We start from the raw sequence: 26,699 nt of genomic DNA on the forward strand, positions 1-26,699 counted from the left end.
TTTGTGAATAAGGATCATAGAAAGGATGTACATAAGCTTTTTAGTCACCATAGACTGACACTTAATGTATGTTACTTGTTATTGAAAACTGAATCCTAGTTAACCTGAATTTCAAGTCATAATTCTGTGAAAATTTTTAGATACAGAACTATAAATGAAAAAAAAGAAATGTCTTCTCTTTAATATCTTTTATTATATCCCCAAGTTTAGTCGGATATTTAAGATGGGAATGTTATAAAAAAATAAAAATTCCTAAAGATTTCTCATTGAAGTAATGACTATACATAATATAACATATTTTTTTTCTTTATCTCTCTTTTTGTTTTGAATAGATTATAATTTACTCATTCCGTGTCTTAGTTATATTGGTACTATCTTTTCTTCATTGCATTGTTAAAGATTTATTTCGACATCCTCTTTTATCATACTTAGTTTTTATAGTCTAATCCTGTTTATTTTAAAGGCGAAAAAGACTTCTGTGGTCTAGAATGCATGCATTCCATCTAAATTTTCGTGGCTTCTCAAAGGTTGCTCGATTGTTTTTCTATTCTGTGTAGAACCTATTTGTTTGTAGGTTTTTCTCGTCCTGTGTTATAATCCATTCAAAATTAACAAAATAAGAAAATTGAATTAGAGTGTAATTTCATTGACGTTTAAAGAAGTGAATACGGAAACGAGGAATGGGTCAAAGAGACAACCCGACCAAAGAGTAGAGAACTTCTCATGTCTATCTATCAGTCTACCTCGCTAGAAATTCAATCACCTGGATGTTGCCTTCAGCTGGTCCCTAAACCAATATGTCTAGCGAAAATGCACGCCACACTAAACTCATAAACATATAAATGAACCAAAATTTAAAAAAAACCATCCATGACTAAGATGTTCCTGTGCAGATGTTCCTGACTAGGGACATGCGCAAAAATGCGGCGGGATTAAATCTGTTTTGGGAGATATTAACCCCTCCCCTGTACATCTAGCCAATGTGGAATAAACAAACGTACAACAATACGCGTACGCATAGTAAAATTCAGTTCAAATTCCGAGTCCTATAAAGAATATGAAACCGAAGAAACTTATCAAAATGACAATAATCAATACAAATTAACAAAGGCATCTGGACTACTAACATTTACTGACATGCCAACTCCAGACCTCAATTAAACTGATTGAAAGAGTATGAAAATATGGCACAATCCCTATCGTTAGGTGTTTTAAAAGTATCATACCAACATGAAATATTCGAGAATACAACACGTGTTATGCCAACAACTGGTTTTAGAATAAATATGTTGTTTCCCGATGCAAAGATAATAAGAGTGAATAAATATTAATTCCAAAAAATTCCCTCTTTAATAACCTGACAACAGTATCGTAACTATATACCTTCTGAATAGTCTTGTTTAAAGGTTTGGTTAGCTTTTGAAGAGAATGGCGATATTTTTGTGCTTTGTATAGAATATTACCATAAAAGATGGGAAATGAAATACCAGGTTGATATATACGTACGAATAGTATTCTTGTACCGATGATACAATTAAGTAATTTAAATGTTTGACTAGTTTGTGATATCAAAAACCCTGGTATAATCATTTTCAGTAATACAAAGATTTCTGTCGTTCAAATCAAATACATTGTTACATACACGAGCAAATCGAACAAAATATATATAAACGCCATAGAATTGTGCATAGGAAAAGTCACCATCTCCAAATGGACAATTACCAATAGGAAATGAAAAATCGTCCTTTTCATCGTATAATGTAGTATTTACATTTCCTTAAGAATATAGATATCGAGATCCAGGAAAGGGCAGTGTGCATTGTCAGTATTAGCTTTAATTAAATATGAAATATTGAGGAAATACCATGAGATATAATAACAATCAAAACCAAGGAGTAAATAAAGACTCACAAAACCAAAAGATACTTACATCAACAGTAATAAATAATAAATCAGAAACAACACAAACTCCACTTAAAACCGGGAGTGAAATCAGGTGCTCCGAAAGGGTTAGCATTTCTTCTACCGTATACGGCACCCGTCGTGTTATTTCTTTTTTACAGTTCGGTAATGATGGAAGGTTATTATGACTGAGGAAGAATATCGTATATGATTTCTGACACAGTATTGTCATAATGGCCAATCAGCTAATGATGGCGACCGGAAATTTCTTGAGTGATGACCTTAATTTAATTGATTCATAGCCCTGTCTTAAACACGAACGTCAATATATCGAATAAATCTATTTTTAAATTCTAACATTCTACTTTGTGAATATATTACTATACAAAATATGAGCAAAGACTTCTAAATCCATACTTAAACAATATAAAATAATCAACATTATGGTTGCTATTAAATTTTGTTGTGATTATTGTAAATTATTTTTACGGTTATTGTGAGCTGCAAGGATTTAAATTCTAATAACCACACATTATTAAATATAAATCCGCTTTTTGAAATAAGTATATTTTTTTTATAATTATAAAACTCACTCTATTAGTATTGGAATTACGACCTTTCAACATCAGAAGCTTACTTTTTATTGGTGAATATGCATGTATTGTGTTTTTCTCTAGAAAACCCGTTGCTTTATATATCAGCAGTTTGACATTTTTTTCTTGAAGAAGAAAAAATAATTAACTGAAATGTCTGGTATAAAAATTGTATAAAAGATTATTTTTACCTACATTTTTACCCTCATTTCATTTTTTGTTTGTGATATTTATATGTACCTTATTATGAACATTTGCAAAGTTCAAAATGATTTTTTTATACTTTCATCTTTAATCAAGAGGCTATTTTCCCCAAGGTAAATGCCCCATGCTTGATAGACATATTGAAAGCCATGAACTTCCCTCCAACATTTATAAGATGAATTGAAATAATCTACAAAAACATAAAAAAAAAGTAAAGTGTTAATATTAATTTGTGATGAGATAATTGTAACGAGATCTATAAGACAAGGATGTACACTTTGTATTAGCATATATGCAATTGTTATTAAAGCCCGAGGTGAGAAACAATGAGCAATCATAGTGGAAAAAAAAACTTTTTTAACATGCTGACGACTGTTCAATGATATCGACAAATACAGTGAAACCTGTGTAAATCGAACCTCTTCGGAACTTTAAATTTGGTTCGATTTTGACCGATGTTAAGGAGTGCTTAGGAACATGTTTGGTTTATACAGGTATTCGGTTAATGCAGAATTCGGTTTAGCTAGGTTTCACTGTACTATGATTTATTGGTTAAAGAGTTTGACGATTTTTGGACTAACATCTCGAAGTAAAATATAATAACCGAAACCAAATTACTCGAAATAGGGATTCAGAGACACCAGACTTTCAAAACATAGACCTTTTGTCTAAAGAAAATTCCAACTATTGGTGGATCTAAACTGGGGAAAGAAATTAAATGCCCATACAAATGGAAATGCCATCAAATCAGTTTTCAAAGAAAGGTTCTGATATCAAACAGGTGTATATATGTCATTAGCAAGATTTTATATACAGCAAGGTTAGGCAGCAACCATTTGATTTTCTGGGGGGGGGGGGGGGGGGGGGCTATGGTTTTTTTTTCTGTACAAACTTTTTTTTTCGCCTGCGGCGAAAAACAATCTATTTTTTTCGCGACAAGTCGAAAACAATTTTTTTCTTTCAATTTTAGCATTACATATAGTGGCAGCTGAGGGTGAAACAAACAAATTTTTTTTCTCAGAATCAAAAACAAATTATTTTTTTCTCCAAAAACTGGAAACAAACTTTTTTTTCCAAAAGAAGACCATAGCCCCCCCCCCAGAAAACAGAAAATCAAATGGTTGCTGCCTTAATTCCACCTATTGAAGATGTTTAGTTATAAAAAAAAAAAGATAACTAAGCATTACTTTTGTTTATCATTTTCTTTGGAATAATTTAAAACTACAGTTTATGAAAAGAAACAGTTATAAAATTATATACGGAAAAGGGAGGACAACATGTTCCAGATATTCAACTAAATTTAGAAGCATTATTATTTAGACAGACTATCACAGATAATTAAGGGAAATCAATCAACATGGACAAGGTTATTCATATACTTTTTAGGTCTAACTAACGACGAGAGATATTATGCCATATATTGCAAGAAATTGTATACAGTCAATATATCAGGATCATCTGGGTTGATATGAATAGAAACTGCTTAAGTTATATTAAGATATCCAACCGTAGTAACGATTTATCGTAGAATATAAATGCATGAAGAAAATTGCATCCGTTTGGAACAAATCTTATCTTTTTAGTTTTATGCATTCCAACCACAGGCACTTGTTTCTATCCACGGAAGGTCGACTATCCATAAAAATAGAAGATCTTCAATTTATATGGAGAGTCGAACTCCACATGGATAGAAACAAGTGCCTGTGATTCCAACCCTGAAATTTTGTGAAAAGTATACATGAAATATAAAAGTAAAATAAAGATGAAAAGGCATATCTAAAAGACATATGAATTGATATAATCAAATTATACAAGCTGCAAAAAAAAAAAAAAATGATTCATTGAAAAAACAACATCCATATAGAGATTTATTTCATTTTGAGTAATCTACAAACAATCAATCATATAATGTGACGGATTTTTTGTATACCGACTTGTACATAAAATACTACTGAAGGCGGGAGATTTAATAAGAAAACGAATTTCAGGACAGCAATCATACCAATGTCCGTATTTTAAAACATATATCTAGAAACTATATATATATATATATCGAACACGTAACCTTTTATAAAATTTGAGGTACCGAAGGACTTTCGGGATTTAATATGTAACACAATTATAAATAAAAATGAAATGAACGTACATCGTTGCAAATATGTATGCATTATAACTGAATGTATATTTATTTGTGCGCACGTAAAGTTTTTGGGGTTACAGGATAGCGACAAATGAACATTTTTATAAACAAAAATATTGTAAAGTACCACAATAATGAGAACTTGACAGAAAACTAAATGGCACATGATTTAATTCGAGGCAGATTCCATTTATACCGCCATCTTGAAGTGTACAATTACAACTAGACAATTCAGTGATCTAGTTCTTTGTCTAAATCTGCAAATTTTGAGACAGATTTGCAATTAATGACTTTATTTGCATAAAGAAAATAAGCGAGTCATTGCATTATCCAAAATGTATAAACAGAAACCAATATTTGTGTTTTTTCAAATAAAAAAAAATAAAATACTAGTAATCAAAACATCAGTGGTAAAAACGATTAATGTTATAAATTTATGTTACACCACTAATTATTTTTTTAAACATGATAATCAAATAAATATCAATACATTCTTAGATTATTAAATAATCACGAAATATTTTGTCAGGTTATCAAATAATCACTATAAAAACGGCAAAGTAACCACGTTTCCAAAAGCGCCGTGAGTAGGTACTGAGCTAGGATGACAAGTGGCAAGAAGAGAAAAAAAACAAAGGTCAACCGTTTAAAAAGAATATCTGAATATACAATCACATGCTATTTGGAAATATGCATCAGCAATGATCAGGTATGGAAATCTGTTTCAAACATATGTCATTTGATAAAGGACTTTTCAATTTGAATTTTCAATGGAGCATGGTATTTATGATATTTTATTTTTTACCTTAAATTAGGTGACAAGGTCGGGACTGTATTCATTTATTTAGCATGTCATATTTTGTAAACAAAAATGGCAGCATCCACAACAGATTTGGAAAACAATTTCCTTTCTCTCCCGAATGAAATAATAGAACTTATCCTTCACGATAATGATCTGGAATGTAAAGATATTACCAATATATCCTCTACGTGCGTGCGTTTACGGACTTTGTGTCAAAGCAACGAATTATGGAGGAGACAGTTACAGCTGAGGTTTTAATATTCAACTTTCACAATTTTTTAATTAAATAATAATACAATAAAACAATGATTTGGATGATGATGATGATAGATGACTGTTTAACATCCAGCTGCCAAATTTAATGCATATACACCTTATCGCTATTTTTCAGCAATTACTGGATATCACACAGATTCCCGACGTCATAAAACAAAATATCTGCCGCCACAATGAGGGGGGATAGGAGGGGTCCTGATCCCGAAATCCCAGACTTAAAAAACGAAATCCCTAGGTCCCGAATTTAAATAAAGTAAATCCCGATGTCCCGAAATCCGAAAAAAAACGATTCCCGGATCTCGAAAGGGTCAATCCCGAAATCCCGAGCTTAAAAACACACGATCCCGGAGTCCCGATAAAGGTCCTATCCCCCCTCCACAATGGAAAAGTTTTTGTTGTATGCGTCAAAAGTTCAAGCTGTCATGTCAGGTGGGATTAGGGATAAGGTGTATTCCGGACAATAACATATTAAGACTAAGAGAGGTGTTAACAAAAGGGGCAGTATCTGCACTGAAAACGCGAAATAAAATTTCCATTTCACTATGAACAACTAATTAAAAATGTCTTGCACATTGATTTTTTTAACTAATTTCAAGAAACACACCGAATAAGGCCAATAAAAATTAATTGATAGATTTTCATCCCCGCCCGCCCCTCTGAAATCATTCCGCCCCAAATTTTTTTATTTTATAAAATTTACGATTTCCGGATTTCGTTCATTCCCGTTACCGGTAACCGTTAAAATTTCGTTTCATCCTCAAAGCTTCCTGTTTCAAATTTCGGTTTTGTATCTCAAGTAAATCTAACAAAAATGATTAAGTCGACCTCTCCGCTGCTCTATGATGACAACATCATCTTCCGAGAGTAAAGATTGATAACGAGAATGACGTGAAATATTGGTGTTAAGGATGTTCGCTACTCTGTTTAAAAATAACAAGCTTTTTCAAAGACCGTTATAATGTGAAAGTTTATAAATAAAGAAATTAAAAAAGCAGAAAAAAATGGAGGGTCCGTGTGCTTGTTTTCGAGATATAAGCCGTTGAAAATTTGGCGGGAAATAATTCTCTTCAGATTTTTCTTTCATTTAACATTGGCATCTTTTTTGTTTAAAAACTATGAAAAAATAATAAGGATTTCATAAGATTTTGAAATATGGCTTTTTAAATAATATGTAATAAAAATATGAAAAGAAAAGTAGGGGTTAGTGGGCAATTTTTTTTAATGTTAAGACATTGATAAAACCAGAGGATTCCGAAAATCTGGCAAAAATGCAAAAAGTAGAGGAGCAAACATCCTTAAGCGAAACACGCTGTTTCCAAGACTGCAAATCGCGGTATGTCACAAATTTCTGTGATTAGAAAACTGCGGACTTTTTTATTTATGCAATGACTTTGTCTCAGGAAATTTAAACTGTAAATGATACCCAAAGTGCAAGATTCGTGGAAACCATTGATACAGAAAACATGACTGGATTATAGATATTGAAATACAAGCACGAACTTGTCAGATTTATGACCGTTTATTGAATTTAAAAAGTCGACTAACATATGCATTTTATTTATGCAAGCCCTTTGATTTTACCCATGGCTGTCTCTTTATGTTGACAAACAGCAAATGTTCCAATACACCCAAAAAGAGTCATTGAACAACAACTTTTTTTTTATTATTAAGTTCATGTTTTACATGATAATTACAAATGTATATTTTCATCTTGCATATAAAGTACCAACCCTATTATTTTCAACACTCTCTGAGTTTTCATTTTATTCTGTACTCATAATAATTGTGTTGCATACCAATGCATTTGCTTTATTTTATGGGAATACAAACCATTGTTTAGAAACCCAAATACATTTGGTGTAGGTAGTCTAATTGAAGAGAGTATTTCTCACACGTTTTTGTTGTTAAATATTTAAAGCCACAATTAGATATATTTATTTAAGGATTTGAAAAATTATGTAAGATTCCTCATACTTGTGTATATAAAAAAGAAGATGTGGTATGATTGCCAATGAGACAACTCTCCACAAAAGACCAAAATGACACAGACATTAACAACTATAGGTCACTGTACGGCCTTAACAATACATGATATAAGCTTATTATTACACTTGCATATATGAAGAACTCGTCACAAAACATGCAAAAGAGTTTCATATGAAATAAAATTTAAAAAATAAAATCCTCCCACCCGCCCCATTATTTTCAAAAATTTGGATGAAAATCTACTAATTAATTTTAGTTGGCCTAATAAACCTTTTTATACGACCGCAAATTTTGAAAAAATTTTCGTCGTATATTGCTATCACGTTGGCGTCGTCGTCGTCGTCGTCGTCGTCCGAATACTTTTAGTTTTCGCACTCTAACTTTAGTAAAAGTGAATATAAATCTATGAAATTTTAACACAAGGTTTATGACCATAAAAGGAAGGTTGGTATTGATTTTGGGAGTTTTGGTCCCAACATTTTAGGAATTAGGGGCCAAAAAGGGCCCAAATAAGCATTTTCTTGGTTTTCGCACTATAACTTTAGTTTAAGTTAATAGAAATCTATGAAATTTTGACACAAGGTTTATGACCACAAAAGAAAGGTTGGGATTGATTTTGGGAGTTTTGGTTTCAACATTTTAGGAATTAGGGGCCAAAAAAGGGCCCAAATAAGCATTATTCTTGGTTTTCGCACAATAACTTTAGTTTAAGTAAATAGAAATCAATGAAATTTAAACACAATGTTTATGACCACAAAAGGAAGGTTGGTGTTGATTTTGGGAGTTTAGGTCCCAACAGTTTAGGAATTATGGGCCAAAAAGGGACCCAAATAAGCATTTTTCTTGGTTTTCGAACCATAACGTTAGTATAAGTAAATAGAAATCTATGAAATTTAAACACAAGGTTTATGACCACATAGGGAAGGTTGGTATTGATTTTGGGAGTTTTGGTCCCAACAGTTTAGGAAAAAGGGGCCCAAAGGGTCCAAAATTAAACTTTGTTTGATTTCATCAAAATTGAATAATTGGGGTTCTTTGATATGCCGAATCTAACTGTGTATGTAGATTCTTAACTTTTGGTCATGTTTTCAAATTGGTCTACATTAAGGTCCAAAGGGTTCAAAATTAAACTTAGTTTGATTTTGACAAAAAATGAATCGGTTGGGTTCTTTGATATGTTGAATCTAAAAATGTACTTAGATTTTTGATTATTGGCCCAGTTTTCAAGTTGGTCCAAATCTGGGTCCAAAATTAAACTTTATTTGATTTCATCAAAAGTTGAATAAATGGGGTTCTTTGATATGCCAAATCTAACTGTGTATGTAGATTCTTCATTTTTGGTCCCGTTTTCAAATTGGCCTACATTAAGGTCCAAAGGGGTCCAAAATGAAACTAAGTTTGATTTTAACAAAAATTAAATTCTTGGGCCTCTTTGATATGCTGAATCTAAACATGTACTTAGATTTTTGATTATGGGCCCAGTTTTCAAGTTGGTCCAAATCAGGATCTAAAATTATTATATTAAGTATTGTGCAATAGCAAGTCTTTTCAATTGCACAGTATTGTGCAATGGCAAGAAATATCTTATTTCACAATATTGTGAAATAGCAAATTTTTTTTTTTAATTAGAGTTATCTTTCTTTGTCCAGAATAATAAGCAAGAAATATCTTATTGCAAGAAATTTTTTTAATTGGAGTTATCTTTCTTTGTCCAGAATCAACTTAAATCTTTGTTATATACAATATTGTATATTCACTTTTTACTACCAACTGATAAATTTAAATAATCTTTACCATTCAATGATAACAAGCAGTTTTTTTACATCTTAATATTTATGATGTATTTAAATGAGTAGTTATTGTTGCAAACTCCATTAAAATATTTTAATTGAGATTAGTTTTGGAATAAGGGAAAGGGGGATGTGATTAAAAAATTGGGTTCAATTTTTCTCATTTGAAATTTCATAAATAAAAAGAAAATTTCTTCAAACATTTTTTTGAGAGGATTAATATTCAACAGCAAAGTGAATTGCTCTAAGAGAAAACAAAAATTTTAAGTTCATTAGAACACATTCATTCTGTGTCAGAAACCTATGCTGTGTCAACTATTTAATCACAATCCAAATTTAGAGCTGAATCCAGCTTGAATGTTGTGTTCATACTTGCCCCAACCGTTCAGGGTTCAACCTCTGCGGTCGTATAAAGCTACGCCCTGCGGAGCATCTGGTTCACGGTTGCACGCGTGAAATAAAAATGGGAAAACATGTTGTACGAAAATAATCCTTTACCTGTTTACCAACCTCTCTTTAATGACATGGTTAATGTTCATCATAATAAAATTAAATAAATGAAATGGACACATTGGGTCAGGAATTGCCACATGTGGAGCAGGATCTGCTTACCCTTCCGGAGCACCTGAGATCACCCCTAGTTTTTGGTGGGGTTCGTGTTGTTTATTCTTTAGTTTTCTATGTTGTGTCGTGTGTACTATTGTTTTTCTGTTTGTCTTTTTCATTTTTAGCCATGGCGTTGTCAGTTTGTTTTAGATTTATGAGTTTGACTGTCCCTTTGGTATCTTTCGTCCCTCTTTTAATTGATCAATACATGTACATGCAAGTCATTTCTGGAATCATGTCTTTCACCCTAAAAGATCGTCAATTTGCACCCCTTTATGACGTCATTTACCAGATAGAAGGCGCATGTTTCCACGCACTATTTTAAGGTCCAGCACATTCATAATCGTCATTCTGTAGAGTAGCGCCATTGAAATAATTTATGTTCCGTTAGTACGTAATCTTGATTACCGTCGACTGAGGATGTTTGACCATCTTGTTGGATTTAAATTTCCCAAATATTTTGTGCAGTAAAAAGAAAAGTCACAATATATTTTTATGTACAATTATTTATCAGAAGTACACAAATGAAGAATGATGAAATGCATATGAAAAAGTCACTATGTGCATGTATAAATAATTTAACTGGAGGTTTTATATGCATAGAAAAGCGTCATAATATGTATCAGATCAATTATATTTTTCTTCAAAACTGACTTTTTAACTAACAGGGAAAGATTATTATTCATGTTATTTCCATTTATTTAATTCAAAGTTTTTTTCAAAGTTTTATTGCCATATAAACTTTACAGTTTGTGACATATATTAATGATGATCCCAAGTTGTATTTCAATGGTATGGCTTCCTGTGACTTTTTTTCCATGACTTTTTTTCTGTGATTTTTTTTCCTGTGACAATTTTTCCTACATTTGTTTGCTTAACATGTGCTGGAATTTTTATTTATATTCCAGTATCTTTTTGCTTTTAACATTTTCCATTTATGATAAACATGATAAAAACTGTATTTTACCATGTATAGGGGTCATTTTCAAAAATCTGTCCATATTCTTGTACGGTTGACCTGTGAGGAAAATCCATCGTTATTATCATTTGAGTTTTAAGGTGTCCTGCATAGTGCAATGTAAGTTCTACTACTTGCAGAAGATAAATAACAAATGAATAAGCAATAGGTCCTTGGGTTTTCTTGGAAATCGTGCTCAAAGCTAAACAAATGACCCCAAACTGCATGTCCCAACTCCAAAAATATCAAATAACGTACCAAAATAGATAACTTTACAATTATGCTCCCTATAGCTACGTAATGTATCTGTCAACATTGACTCAATGCTCCATAGTATTAAGAAATATAGGTAAATAGTCAGAAAGCCATTATTTTACTTTTTTTCTACTAAGTAGAAAAGACAAAAAGTCAAGACAAGTTATTGACTAGCATTTGAAAACAGAACAGAGAATTCCTGAAATAATATATGTACATTGAAGTCGATTGTTCATTTGCATTTATTTAATGAATTGTTATTATATTATATCAGATTTGTTTATTTTACAGATGGCCAAATCTCCTTAAAAGATACTCCAGAACAAAGTCACATGATTGGTTAAAAGAGTACAAAATATGTCATGTGACACCAACAAAGGTGGCTGCCATGGTAGACCAGTTGTCTCCAGCGTACTATCAAGTTGATGAGGTGTCCAAGGAGGGGTTTTCTGAGTTTGTAGTCTTGTTGGAGGAAAACGAAGCAGGTCCCATCATTCTTGACACACTACTGGACATCGTCAATAGTGAAAAAGACAAGTATGACAGCATGAAAGTAACATGTTTTTAGTCACCTACCAACAAAGTTTGCTCTAGCTCTGTCCGTCTGTCCATCCGTCAGTCCGGCAAATCAGTTTTCAAGACGTTTTTTCTTCATGCTTGAAGATATTGATTTGATATTTGGTGTTTTGTTTAAAACAGTCAGGGGTACTACTTATACAAGTAATTTTTATTTACTTGAGGAAGTAAAAATAAATATCACATATATTAGTTAATTTGTAGGATACTTGTAAAGTGAATTTTATTAACTTGTATAGGTAAAAAAAAATGGCTTAGTTATGTCCCTTAGACATTCAGATTTTTTACTTGTACAAGTAAAAAAGTCATCCTATCTTCTTTTCTTGAAGTCTTCAGATTTCTTTGCTCTAATAGAATTTTAAATTGTGTGCCCTTTGCAGATGTCTTTACTAATCATTTAAGTGTAATTTCATGGACCTTAAAAATCCTATTTGTCTGTTATCTTCAGAACACAGCTCATTTACAAGCCCCCAAGGAGAAATTTTTTAAGGCCTTGCGCAAATACTTAAAGATCTTTGTGCAATCAGTTTCTTTGTTGAATTAATAAGATGAAACATCGAACTATAATGAAAATTATGAGCTAACCTGGGAAAAATCATTAAAGGCATGATTTTACATCTCAAAACTTGAGAATTTTTGTGGGATTGTAAGAAAAATTTACTTGTACAAGTGAATTTTTGAGAAAAATTAAGGGGAAATTATTCAAACATTATAATTAACTTATATGTGTATATTTTTTTTCACTTCTTCACTAGTAAATAAAAAATACTTGTACAAGTAGTACCCCTGAATGTTTTATATGAAAAGTTACAGGTCAAGTTCAATTTTCAATATTTTAGCTTTTCTCCTTGTTCAGTTAAAGCCTTTTCCCTAGAATTAGATTTTTTGATAAAATATTATTAATTACTAGATTTCTATTCAAAGGGAAATGACTAATTTTTTAAAAGATTTTTAAAAGACATTGTCATGATTGTGTATTAATGATAAATGACATTTTGTTTTTTTTTTCTTTTTTTTTAGTAAATTGTTATAAGAATTAAGTGATAGGTTTGTTTGTTATTTCATGGGACCCAACCTAGTTGACCTCTAACTTTAGCAAGGAAATAAAAGACAGCACATAATTTGAAATCTAACTAAAAAATATGCTCCCTACTACCATGACTACAGGAAGTTAGCTAGCCACTGTAGCCACAGCTGTTAATTAGCTTTATACCTGCTCTAAAGAAAGCAAAAAAGTGACCACAACAAACTTTCTAACATGTTTCATGGATTCACATCAAAGAATTTATCTAAACACATGCTAAATGACCAGTATTTGTGTTTTTATGTCTGAAAAGTTAGCTTAATATATATGTAGTGCTATAGCCCTTGATAAGTTGATATTGTAATATTTCCCATGTGTAAGCAGTAACCAGGGCCTTATAGCATCATGGTAATGTGATGCTATATTTCTAAATGTGATGATATCTGAATTGATTTTCTTGTAGATTCTGTTATGGATGTGATGCTATAATTCTAAGAAACCAGATGGTATTTCAAATTTCCTTTTTTACCAAGATGCTTTATGAAATTTCTGGGGAGAACACTGTTTAATCATATACATGTAAGACTGTTTTAGGTCTATTTATATAACATTTTAATAGATGATTATTTCCTTTTTTTCTTTTATTTCACACTGGATGTAACTTGTCAGCAACCATCAATGATCAATCAATTAATTTTATTTTCTTCTGTAGACATAAGAATTTAACACGGAAGTTTTATGCAACAAAAGTGATTCGACATATTACGCTGAAACATCTGACAACAAAATGGAAAGAACATATACAGCTACCAGTAGATCAACAGTCATTGGAGACAGGTATAAAGTTTCAAGTTTCAAGTTTTTTTATTTCTCAAAGACCCCAACAGAGGTATGTGAACAATAACATAAATACTACATAAGTATTCATAATATAACAAAATAACAAAGTATCAAAGTAATGCAGTGAACATTATAAACATTCATTAACAAATATACATTTGAAAAAGTAATGCGTTTAAAGGAAGACAGTAAACTTCAAATGGACATATTAATGGTTGAAACAATATTAGTTTAATTAACAACAGCTAGTACAATTTTACAAAATTTTGCAATTTTAAGAACAACATTGTAAGAGTCAGAATTAAATAACTCATAAAATTTGTCAGTATTATGGTTGGTAATAAGATTACAAGGTAAGGCCAAAAAAAAATATATGTCTGTTTCCTGCTGCCAAGGCAAATAAATCAGGGTCAGGTCGGGATTTTTTAAAAAAAATTTGCACTCAGTTCAATGTCATTTTTGGTTAGGTTCCTGTACCCCAAAATGAGTTAAACACTGTAAAGAAGCTATAATTGACTTCTCCTCCCACTGCCGACATTTTTTAAAACTTAATTGTGGCACATTTGTGCTGAGAGCAGCCATTTTGATTGTTTGGACATAGTAAAATAAGGATCTGGATCGGACTGGAAACGACATTTTCTAGACTGGAAACGATTTTTTTCTGGAATTTAAAGAAAAAAATCTAGGGTCTGGGGTTTTGAGTTAGGGTCGGTCTGGAACAGGAAACAGACATATATATTTTTTTTGGCCTAATAACGATTTCCTTTCATCATTGCAAAAAAGTACAATTAAACAAATAATGATATTCATCCCCTAGTTGGTTTTTATTACATATGTCACAACTTCTGTCGTCATGTTCTTTACCCCAAAAGCGACCCCTTTCAATAGGGAGTCGATGATTAAGACATCTAAAATTGCATAAGGCTTTATTCAGATCATCTGGTAAATTAAGTAAATAATATTCTAAACCAAGATTATATTTAAAAATTCTATAGTTTAGACGTTTTGGTGAGTTAAAAATAGTTGTACCCCAATTCTTCTTAAATTGATCACATAATCTCTGTTTGACAAATTTTGATAAACATACACTAGTACATTTTGTGCAATTCAATATTCAGAAAAACCACAATCATTCAATATATTTTCAATACATGTTATCCACTTAGAATGGAAAAAATCTTTCTTATGCATATTAAACAACAATTTGTACAACATAGTAGATTATATTGAATTCATTAGTGTCAACTTTCTAACCTCCAAAATTGAAGATTTCCATTAAAAGGGGAAATATTGAAAAGTTACTATTTATATCTTGAGATTTTAAACCTACATTTTCGTATAAACTTGTATTAATTTGTTGTTATAATTACACCACTATTAATAACTCATGTTCAATGTATGATTTTGTCAGAAACATCTTTTTATTTGACAATAAAGATTATTATAGTTATTAAATGCAATAATGCCTTAATTTAATGACAAAATAAAAATATTATCCACCTTGTCTACATGTATTTACTTTTGAATGGGTAATATTAAACATCACTTGGGTCCAAGGATTTTGATTATATTTTCTTATTTCAGGTGCAGTGATGTTAGCCCAATGGTGTCAGCCGAGCCTCTCTATAACAGAGAATGAAATATCAGACCAGCTTGATGTTATTGTTGCAAAAGTCATAACACAATGTCCTCCAGTGGTAGCTGAGAAAATAAACAGTGGTATGTCGAAACTGATGGATAAGTGGATACTTGATTTTGTGGATTTCCCAAAATCTGCAAATCAAACCAATGAAAAATTGATAATTTGTTGAACGTTTAAATTCATGGATTAACTTTACCCACTTTATCCATAAAAGTTGGTATCTCAAGAATAACTATGAATACATACTCCCTTGTTTTGCAGTAGACTGAGATGCAATGTCATATTTTATCATGTAAGCTCTCAATGTGTTAAGTTGTCTAGGGGAATACCTGTCATCCTCCCTGGACACATTATTCATGTTATTCTGACTCTGAACTAACAAGTCTTTGCTCCCACCACTGACAGTCACATGCTTGGTTGAGAAGCAACAAAGACCAGTCTTAATGTTTTGGGTTTTACACATTTTATGGTCAAACATGCATCCTTAGACTAGATAGTCAAACAGACTACCTATTATCAATCAAGAGGAAAAACTTTTACAAGGGTAGTATTTAAATTTTTATTATGGCATGTTTCTAGTGTATACCCCTACTCCAACAAAGTGGTATACTGGTAGGGCCTTCAGTAATGATTCAAACCTGTACTGTATTATACTATATTTAGCTACAGAATATCTTAACAAGACAAAATGATACAAATTAAAATGAGAAAACCAAGTTGCAACAGGCTGATGTTTATTACAAAACAAAGCAAAACATGTGCCTCGTATAAACCAATGAAGCTTTTTTGTATCACACATTTTGGAATTCCTAAATTATCATCCTGTGTGCCTGATACTATACAGTTCACTATACAGTTTTTATTTTGCTTATTGTTGAAGGCTGTATAGGGAATTGTTGTCTTTTACGTCCTTGTCCTTTAGTCATTTTATAAATTCCACATCTGCTAATTTTGCTGAAGCACAAAATTTTCAACATTGTTCCTGCAAGCTTGTTGCACCACATAATTTCAGATATTGCACTAATGCACTTTGTATCTAAAATGCAAATCCAAATCTATGAATAATGTCCTACATACAAATCTATTTTTATCGTACAAAAATAAATATTCATGTTTTTTACATTCATTTACAGGTAGAACATGTGAACTCACACCACCCCAACAAAGAACAGTGCTTGAGAATGTTAATCAAGTTTTGTATTATGACATTGGTTTCCATGGCAACTCTGAAGATTATTATAATGAGAAGAATTCATATATAAATCAGGTATTTTCTATTTTTTATATGACTGTACAGACAGAAAGTATTCTGAATATCAGTGTCAATGTGTTTGCCCATGTCACATATATAATAGAATTGAGAATGAAATGGAAATTGTTTAAAAGAGACAACAACCTGGAGGAAAGAGCAGAAAACAGCAGAAGATCACCAATGGGTCTTCAACACAGCGAGAAAATTCTGCACCTGGAGGTGTGCTGACCCCTAAATAAAAATGTATTCAGTTATAATTGATATCATACTAAACTCTGAAATATATAAATAAAACTAAAATTTAAAAATCATACAAGACTAACAAAGGCCAGAGGCTCCTGACTTGGGACAGGTGCTAAAATGTAGCAAGGTTTAGAATTGTATTATCTTAAGTATGTCTTGAATAAATTAATTTAGAACAACTATACATTAAATGAAATGTGAAATGCTAACCTCATTTTTCCATGACTTTTGGAAACTGAGGAAAATTCAAAACAAAAAGTCCATAATCCAATGGCAAAATCAAAAGCTCAAACGCATCAAACTGTACTATATAACAATGGATTCATACATTTTCGTGGATAAAGAAAAATTGTAGTTTATTTCATATGTTTGTGAAATTTGCTTACAAACCTATAGTAAAAAAAATTTCGAACATTTTATGATTCACTTATACCCACAAAAATCACAAAAATTGGTAACCCAGATTAAAAATAAATCAACAGTAATCAGTAGAATAGGTAATATATCTTACCAGATATATTTTAAAGTTTGTTTATTGTCAGATTTTGTCTATGTTTATGCATTTTTCCATTGACAGGTATTAAATCTGAAGTCTGGTATTCCAATCACTCTTTCCATTGTTTACATCAGTGTTGCTAAGCGACTGGGTATAGAACTGCACCCTGTAAACTTCCCATCACATTTTCTGATCAAATGGAAGGAACATCCAATGTAAGTATCTGTCTTTTCAACTGATTTCTGTCTAAAGTTCCATATAAAATTAATGCTGACATGTATTTCAAGGACTAAAATTATTTGTAAATAGATCTCAGTGCTAATTGTATAAATTATTTGATTACTAGTTAGCTCACCTGTCCCGAAGGGACAAGTGAGCTTATGCCATCACTTGGCGTCCGTCGTCTGTCGTCCGTCGTCCGTCGTCGTAAACTATTTCAAGAATCTTCTCCTCTGAAACTACTGGGCCAAATACTTTCAAACTTTAACTGAATGTTCCTTAGGGTATCTAATTTATAAATTGTATCCGAAGTTTTGATCTATCAACAAACATGGTCGCCATTGCTAAAAATAGAACATAGGGGTCAAATGCAGTTTTTGGCTTATAACTCAAAAACCAAAGCATTTAGAGCAAATCTGACAGGGTAATATTGTTTATCAGGTCAAGATCTATCTGCCCTGAAATTTTCAGATGAATCAGACAACCCGTTGTTGGGTTGCTGCCCCTGAATTGGTAATTTTAAGGAAATTTTGCTGTTTTTGGTTATTATCTTGAATATTATTATAGATAGAGATAAACTGTAAACAGCAATAATGTTCAGCAAAGTAAGATTTACAAATAAGTCAACATGACGGAAATGGTCAGTTGACCCCTTTAGGAGTTATTGCCCTTTATAGTCAATTTTTAACCATTTTTCGTAAATCTTAGTAATCTTTTACAAAAATCTTCTCCTCTGAAACTACTGGGCCAAATACTTCCAAACTTTAACTGAATGTTTCTTAGGGTATCTAGTTTGTAAATTGTATCCGAAGTTATGATCTATCAACAAACATGGTCGCCATTGCTAAAAATAGAACATAGGGGTCAAATGCAGTTTTTGGCTTATAACTCAAAAACCAAAGCATTTAGAGCAAATCTGACATGGGATAATATTGTTTATCAGGTCAAGATCTATCTGCCCTGAAATTTTCAGATGAATCAGACAACCTGTTGTTGGGTTGCTGCCCCTGAATTGATAATTTTAAGGAAATTTTGCTGTTTTTGTTTATTATCTTGAATATAATTATAGATAGAAATAAACTGTAAACAGCAATAATGTTCAGCAAAGTAAGATCTTCAATTAAGTCAATTTGACCAAAATTTTCAATTGACCCCTTAAGGAGTTATAGCCCTTTAAAGACTTTTTTCACAATTTGTTCATCATGTTGACTTACTTTAAAAAATCTTCTCCTTTGAAACTGCTGTATCAATTTCAGCCAAACTTAGGCTAAATGAGTTTCAGAGTATCTGTATAAATTTTATATTTTATTTCCTTGTATGTCAAGAAACATAGCTCCTATGGCTAAAATAGAACATAGGAGAAAATGATTATTTTTTTTGGCTTTTGAAGAAAATAGGACGATCCAAAAAACATTTAAATAAATTGAAAAGCCAAAATAATCATTGATGAGAGATTTAACCAAAAGAATTAAGGTGAGCGATTCAGGCTCTTGAGAGCCTTTTGTTTTGTTCCTGCGACGTGCATGAACATGTTATCAATGAATATCAAAAAGTAGAGCTTTATAGTACTTTCTCTAATTTTTGTGCTATTTTCACGTTTCCTGACCGGTGTGAGAAAAATATTTCTCCTCACTAGTGAAAAATCCGTTCTCAGCAAATGATTGGTTGAAATTTAATTGTGACTTTAAATTTTCTTGTTTTCTTCTGAAATTTCTTATTGTGACGTCATGAAAAAGGCGACCATACTTGATGACGTCACATCAAAAGTACACAACTTTCCTCAATTCTTTGAAAAGGAAGTAAAAAATCATAGGAGAAACAGATTCCACCACTGTAACTCATGTATTACGATATTTCTCCACTCTCAACAGCTAAATTTTAATTATTTAAAAAGCTCGGTAAGCCTCAAGCTTTAAATATTAAAATTTAACTGTCTCAAGTGGTGAAATATCGTAATACACTTGTTGGCGTTGTGGAATCTATACGTATATTCAGAAAATACTTCAATTAATGTAATTGAGTGAGCTGATATCTGATACCTATACCTGTAAGCAGCTTTACCTGAAATATCAATAATTAATCTGGTATTTATGTTTACTCTTCATGAATCCCTATAATAAATCCATGCAATAATTTCTGAATTTCTTATATATTAGTGAACATCTATTATGGTGTAATATGTGGTATGAACTTTCTAGTACATATTTTAAAAAGACCGTCAACAAATGTTTAGATGAATAACTGTAAAGAGTCATAAATTCACTGAACAGATATGATGCATATTTTGTTTCCATAAATATAAATGTAGCTCATAGCTTCTATTAACATTGTTCTTGATATATATACTAAGGTAGGCAGCTTCTGCAAGGTTTACAAGGAACTCAAGGAGTATAATTTAGTATATTTACATGGATTTTAAATAGAAAAGTAATTTCTGCTGCAGTGAAACTTTGAAAATTTATTCTTTATATATTTTGCTTTTAGGGGAACTCCAGAAAGTCAGTACACATATATTGATGCTTATGAAAAGGGCAGATTTTTAACACAGGCTGAATTATCAACAAGAATAGGACTACCAGAAGAAATGGCTAATCTAGCAGAGCTGTGCAGATCTGTGCCTCCTGTTATGGTAACATTGATAGAAGCTATGTGTATTATTATCTCCCCTTTGCCCCTAGCTCCTCCACTGTTTTAGAACTATCTGCATTGTACACATATTACTTAGATTTGTATCCTTTGTAGGGTTACAGTCTGTTAGGGGTTTTCATAAAGCCAAAAGGGAGGTCATTTTCCAATTTACACTTTAAAATTCTGTTTATTTCTTAAATTTTCATTCAAAATTAGTATGCATGGTATTTTAAAACAGGAAGAGTTTTCATCTACCTCCATAAATATATCATTAATTTAAAATTTTCTGACTTTGCCAATGAGGAAGAGTATTATGTTGTGACCTTTGAAAGTCATGAAAGACCTAATGAACAGCCAATGAAAATGTCACAGTTTCTTAACACATTTGCCAGATAGGCCAACAAATTAACACATTTTTCATATCTTTTTAAATATCACACCCTATTCAGTGGGATACCAGTAATATCTTTCTTTAGAAAATAGATAATAGACCACAACAAAATAGCTTTATTTTCTTAAGAAACAGCTATAAACCATAATGATAACTAAGTGAGCTTTTCTCTAAACCTGGCGACTGTCATCATCATTAACTTTTACAAAAATCTTCACCTTTGAAACTGTTTGGCCAAATTCAACCAAACTGTCATGAAACTATTGTACTGGTAACTATACTTAATTAATTTTCTACAGGTGTATCAGAGAATGACAAGAAACTTGATAATCATTGGACGACAGCAGGGCTTTGGACAGGGACAGCTACTAGGATTACGGAATGCCATGGAGTTATATTTAGTTATCTCCCCTGATGATGCAGAAGTTCTCATGTTACAAGCTAGAGTCAATCTCCATCTTAATGTAGACTTGACAGATGTAAGTTGAATTCAGAAGTTCTCATGTTACAAGCTAGAGTCAATCTCCATCTTAATGTAGACTTGACGGATGTAAGTTGAATTCAGAAGTTCTCATGTTACAAGCTAGAGTCAATCTTCATCTTAATGTAGACTTGACAGATGTAAGTTACATCAAAAAGTCTTTTGATGTTACATTTAAAATACTATAAGACAAAATTTTGCACTTTCTGCCAGATGGTCAAGCTAAATTAATTTAACAGGAATTTTTCACAATATCACTAAAATTAAAACCCCAATAATAAATGCACGCAATAATTTCTGAATTTACAGTAATATATAGAGCCCATTACAACTAATAATCTCAAAATAATTCATGTTCGAGTACATTATACAAGCATCTTTTTTAATTGACATTTCTTGATATACATTAAACTTTTCAAAAAGTGAGAACAAAATTGTTAACTCCCATAAGTGCTCTTAAATTTCTGGTATTTAAAACATTTCAATCTGGTTCTCCTTAGCTCATTATGTCTAACACATCTGAGAAAATTTTGCATTGAATTTTCCATCATAATGATCAACTGGTTACCGTAGAAAACCAGGAACTCATCCAAATCCAAGAGAGATATGGGATGAACTCAGGGTAAGACTTACAGCATGGCTTGTAACTAAAAAGAATCCAAAAATAGACTCTGTGTTTGCATACAATATGTCAAGCTCTTAGTCACCCCAAATGTTAAAAAGATGTTAAATTAACTACAGCTGTCAAACATCTGCAATAAACATACAGTTGGTTGACATTGATTGAAAAAGTTAAAAAGGCCAGTTGTAAATACAAATAAAAATACTTTGAGATATTTTGATGTACTGTTAATGCAGAAATTATTGCGTGCATTTATGATTGCGATTTTGTCATATTAGACTAAAATGCGGTTTTAATTTTTGCGATATTGAGAAAAATCCTGTTTGTATTCATATGAATTATTTCATAATGTGAGTTTAAATTATTGTGATTATAACCCTTTAGCAATAATTAAAACATCTCAATAATTTCTGAATTTACAGTAAACAAAAGTCAATTGAAATGAGATAGAAATAATATTAATGATAGTGGATAGAAAATAATGCTTGTATTTTTATTTTTCAGGTGATAGATAATTTACAAAGAACTGAGAGTTTTGACAACAGGCAGGCTTTAGTGGCACATCTCTTAGAGGAGGCCAGACGACAGATGTTAAACTATGAGAGTGAAAGAAAGAAAAAAGTTTGTATTTAATGGAACAGTTCTATTCCCCTTACCAATCATGGATAAGTTTGGTGATACCTTATAAATGTCCATACCTGATGGGTACATTTTTTTGGTGTCATTGGTTTGCTGTCCCATTGAGGCATACTCTAATGTCTCATTTCCTGCATCTATTAAATATATTTAGTAAATTTACAATAATTCTTATATGATTTGCAGATCTATAAATACTTGAAGTGGATTGGTCAGTTAGGATTTTTCTCTTAGTTTACACTTCGATAAACCATGTTTCCGAAACTACTTTCGTAATCAAATCATGCGCGATACACATTTTGCAGGGATACTGAGATTTTCGGCAAATTGAGATTTTAAAAAATAAATGCATAACAGTTGTATCTATTCTAATGCATATATAACAAAACATAACTAAAATAAATGCACTAAAGCTTCGAAAATGTATAAAAATAAAATCAAAATAAAATTCCGTGAAACTCCATGAAGGATTTGGCGAATTTACGTCATGGCAAAAAACAACGTCATATATGAATGAAATCTTTAAAGGGAATGCTTATTTCGTTACGTGTACGCTTCAAATTTGGATAATATCTCATCTAATGAAGTTTTGGAGGTAGGTGCTATTTTATTTTAGATTTCGTTGCATTTATCGAACATTTATGGATTTTAGAAAGTCAATATGTCGGCCAACTCCTTAGTTACGACCTGTCAGTTTTGAGGCATGTGATGATGATTACAGTAGCCTTTTACACAAAAAATGTTAATAAATATCGTCTTCAGAATTATAAGGATTAAACCGGGGCTCTTACTTACAAACTTTACATAAAAGTCCTTCGGACTTTTATTCAGTTTGTGAGTTAATCGCTCCGGTTTACACATCAATAACCTCTAGAAAAAATGTGTTTAATCATATAGTAATGTAAGAATCTTGCCAATCTGATCCTGTGTAAACACTCTGGTAACATTCTGTTCTTCTTTCTATCCTGGTTATCATTACATCAGCCAATGAAATTTCAGATTTCAAATTTTTGAAGGTAAAATTGAGAATGGAAATGGGAATATGTCAAAGAGAAAACAACCTGACCAATTCAGTGAAAACAACCAAAAGGCTACCAATGAGTCTCCATCACAGCAAGAAAATCCCACACCCATAGGTAGCTATTATTACAACAAAACCAGATTATCCCAAATTGTCTCTCAAATAGAAAGTAGAAAAAATTATTGTCATATCATTGTGAGGAAAGCACAGACAAAGAATTTGTTTTTTTGCATACTTACTGGATATTGTAATTTGAAAAATAAAATATAATAAAGAAAAATAATTAAAATTAACATAATAGTTTTAATTTATTTCAGAGAAAAGTGAAACAAAGAAGTGATAATCCAAATGTAGCATTTGCTGTTGGCATGGTGATGAGACATAGAAGGTATAGTATTTTTGTTTTGGGTATATCCCACATTTCCTTTTACATACATACAAAACAGTGTAAGATTTAACTATCTTGCATTTTCCAATTTCTTCACTCTTGCAAAATTCCTTTAATCAAAATTTTCCAAAAGAGGCTTTCAATAACTTGGTACATTTACTTCAGACAAAAAAACAACAACATAAGCCCACAATGTTGTCATTGTATGCCCCTGGTTCACCGCATCTTTTATTGAGTTCCCAGAAAAATGATTTTACAATTGGCTCTTTAAATGAATTATAGCAGCAATTACTGAAATTTTGCTATTTTGAAGATTGAATGTAATTTTGAGATGAAGAACAGCTAGGATTGATTGATTGATTGTTAGTTGCTTAACGCCCAGTGGCAAATATTTCATGCATATTCAGGACGAGAACAAGTTCACAATAAATACAATAGGTAGGTCTTGTCATAATAGAGGCCATTTGGGATGATAGTCGGGGAAATTTGGACTGCCACTGGAAAATGAGGATATATTGGATAGGGACAAAAATTTTGCCTTGCAACAGGCCACCTACGGCCCTTCAAAGAGGTGTTACAAGGGTGTTTAACGTGCAAAGAGCATGGCACTCTCTTTACACTATAGAACAGTTAGGAAAGGGGTGTTCCACTTAATGGCTTTTATGCCCCATTTATAGGCATTATATTTTCTGGTCTGTGTTCTTTCGTTCATCTGTCCCGCTTCAGGTTTTTTGGTCGAGGTAGTTTATGATGAAGTTGAAGTCCAATCAAAGTGAAACTTAGTACAAATGTTCCCTATGATATGATCTTTCTAATTTTGATGCCAAATTCGAGTTTTTACCCCATTTTTATAGTCCACTGAACATAGAAAATGATAGCGTGGATGGGCATCTATGTACTATTGACACATTCTCGTTTAACATTTGTCATGGGACCTTTTATATGAATAGATATGCTATATCTTCGTTTTCATTTCATCTGATAAAAATGATATCAATCTTTGACTATAATCACCATGTTTTTATTTTTTGCTATACAGATATAACTATATGTGTGCCATATATGGTTGGGACTCAAAATGTCAGGCAAGTCAGGAATGGATTTATCAAATGGGGGTCAACCATCTTCCTAAGAAAGACAAACAGCCATTTTACAATGTACTTGTAGATGATGGTAGCAATAGATATGCAGCTCAGGGTAAGTGGAACATCAACAGCTCACATAATTATATTAACAAATATTCAAAATATGATATAAAATTGAGAGGAGAAATGTGGAATGGTTAAAACATGTAAAAAGACAACAACCCGACCATGCGACAGAAAGTAATCATCAGCCAGTTGATGTTTTTCTGTATATAAAGAATAAAGAACAGAAATCAAATGTGTTGTTTTTGGATTTATCTGTCTGTTGTAAAAGTTTGATATTTTTTTCAAGTGTTTTAAAAATTTCACTAATTTGCCCGAATTGTTAGCCACCATGCCAAGTTGAGTGTATCTAATTTTTTTGACGATCAATTTGGCAAACTGTAGTTACAAGAGTGATAAGTTGTTCTATATAGATCAGAGTCCACTGACAGATTTGGTTGAGAAATTTTTAAACATTTAAATTACTCTACCATGTCTTAGTGTCACCAACTCTGTTTAAATATTTTATATTTTATTGCAGAAAATTTGGAAATTCCAGATTCCGTTCCAGAAATAGCACATCCAGAAGTTGGGAAATACTTTCATGAGTTTACTGGAAATCATTATATCCCAAATAACGAAAAACTTTTGGAATATCCAGGTGACATGGAAATTGTACATAAACTTTTAAATTCAGATGCAGAGAAGGCAACAGATATGGACGCGTTGTCATCGTAACGATGTTGATGAATTCTAAAGACAATGACAATTTTTTATAAAAAGGACCTGTGATAATTGTTGGTTGATTTAAATTTTACTAAGGTTTTTCATTTGAAAATATTTTAAAATCATAATAAGTTCTATTACACTTTATAGAATATGGTTATTTACCAAAAACTAATGATTAAATTTTGGTGAGTACTTCTGTCAATAAATATTACACTTTGATTTTGTATTAAAATTGCTAAGAAAGTAATGAAAAAATGTACAGGCAAAACCCTATTTTGACAAATTACCTGGAGTTAGTGGAGTATCAATTGTATCATGTATTAATATTTATTCTGATAAAACACAGATTGAGATATGTGCTCTTTGTGCATTTTCATAACTTCATACAATAACATTATTCATTTATTAATTAAAGAATAGAAAATGGTATTATTATTTTTTTAAATTATCACATTTTATGAATTAATGAATTAATTGGAAATTTTTATTATTTGAAAAGGAAGGGTTGTTAAAATCAAATCTGCTTTTTTTAAGTAGTTTGAGTATTAAAGATGCAAAATGGATTGTTGAATCACTGCCGTCTGTTTCCATATTCATCTGTTGGTTAGGTCGAAGATCAATATTTTTTTCTTTTTTGGCCTCCTTTACCATTTTACAACATCAGTATACAGTATATAGTTAAAGCATGCAAAGCCATATGCTTAGATTTCACTAATATTTCTTGCTAATGCAATATACATATGGCTAATGCAATTTCAGTGAAAAAAGGTACTCCAGAATAATAGTGAAACTATGTATATTTTACAGGTATTGCTATTTATAAAAATGATTAGAATTGTTTGTTACTGTATATATTCTATTGTTAAATTTAT

The 26,699-nt window shown here is 31.4% G+C and overlaps 1 protein-coding gene across 1 annotated transcript; it reads left to right on the top strand.

Annotated features, from left to right (window-relative positions):
• Positions 1 to 5,688: 5,688 nt before the first annotated feature.
• Positions 5,689 to 26,212, top strand: LOC139527538 (F-box only protein 21-like). Its single transcript, XM_071323043.1, has 12 exons — positions 5,689 to 5,892; positions 11,804 to 12,049; positions 13,825 to 13,949; positions 15,537 to 15,671; positions 16,728 to 16,861; positions 17,667 to 17,800; positions 20,289 to 20,433; positions 21,123 to 21,302; positions 22,431 to 22,547; positions 23,901 to 23,971; positions 25,011 to 25,168; positions 25,640 to 26,212. Exons 1-12 carry the CDS (start codon positions 5,711 to 5,713, stop codon positions 25,834 to 25,836), a joined length of 1,824 nt encoding a protein of 607 aa, XP_071179144.1. The 5' UTR covers positions 5,689 to 5,710; the 3' UTR covers positions 25,837 to 26,212.
• Positions 26,213 to 26,699: the final 487 nt, after the last annotated feature.

This window comes from Mytilus edulis, chromosome 6 (assembly GCF_963676685.1).
Source record: "Mytilus edulis chromosome 6, xbMytEdul2.2, whole genome shotgun sequence".
In the NCBI taxonomy this organism is placed as follows: Eukaryota; Metazoa; Mollusca; class Bivalvia; order Mytilida; family Mytilidae; genus Mytilus; species Mytilus edulis.

What these genes read in the sequence shown, in the direction of transcription:
- LOC139527538 (XM_071323043.1), top strand. Translation starts at nt 5,711, where the DNA reads ATGGCAGCATCCACAACAGATTTGGAAAACAATTTCCTTTCTCTCCCG. An exon ending in GTCAATAGTGAAAAAGACAA is followed by an intron (nt 12,050 to 13,824) that starts GTATGACAGCAT and finishes TTTCTTCTGTAG; the next exon opens with ACATAAGAATTTAACACGGA. An exon ending in AGCTGAGAAAATAAACAGTG is followed by an intron (nt 15,672 to 16,727) that starts GTATGTCGAAAC and finishes ATTCATTTACAG; the next exon opens with GTAGAACATGTGAACTCACA.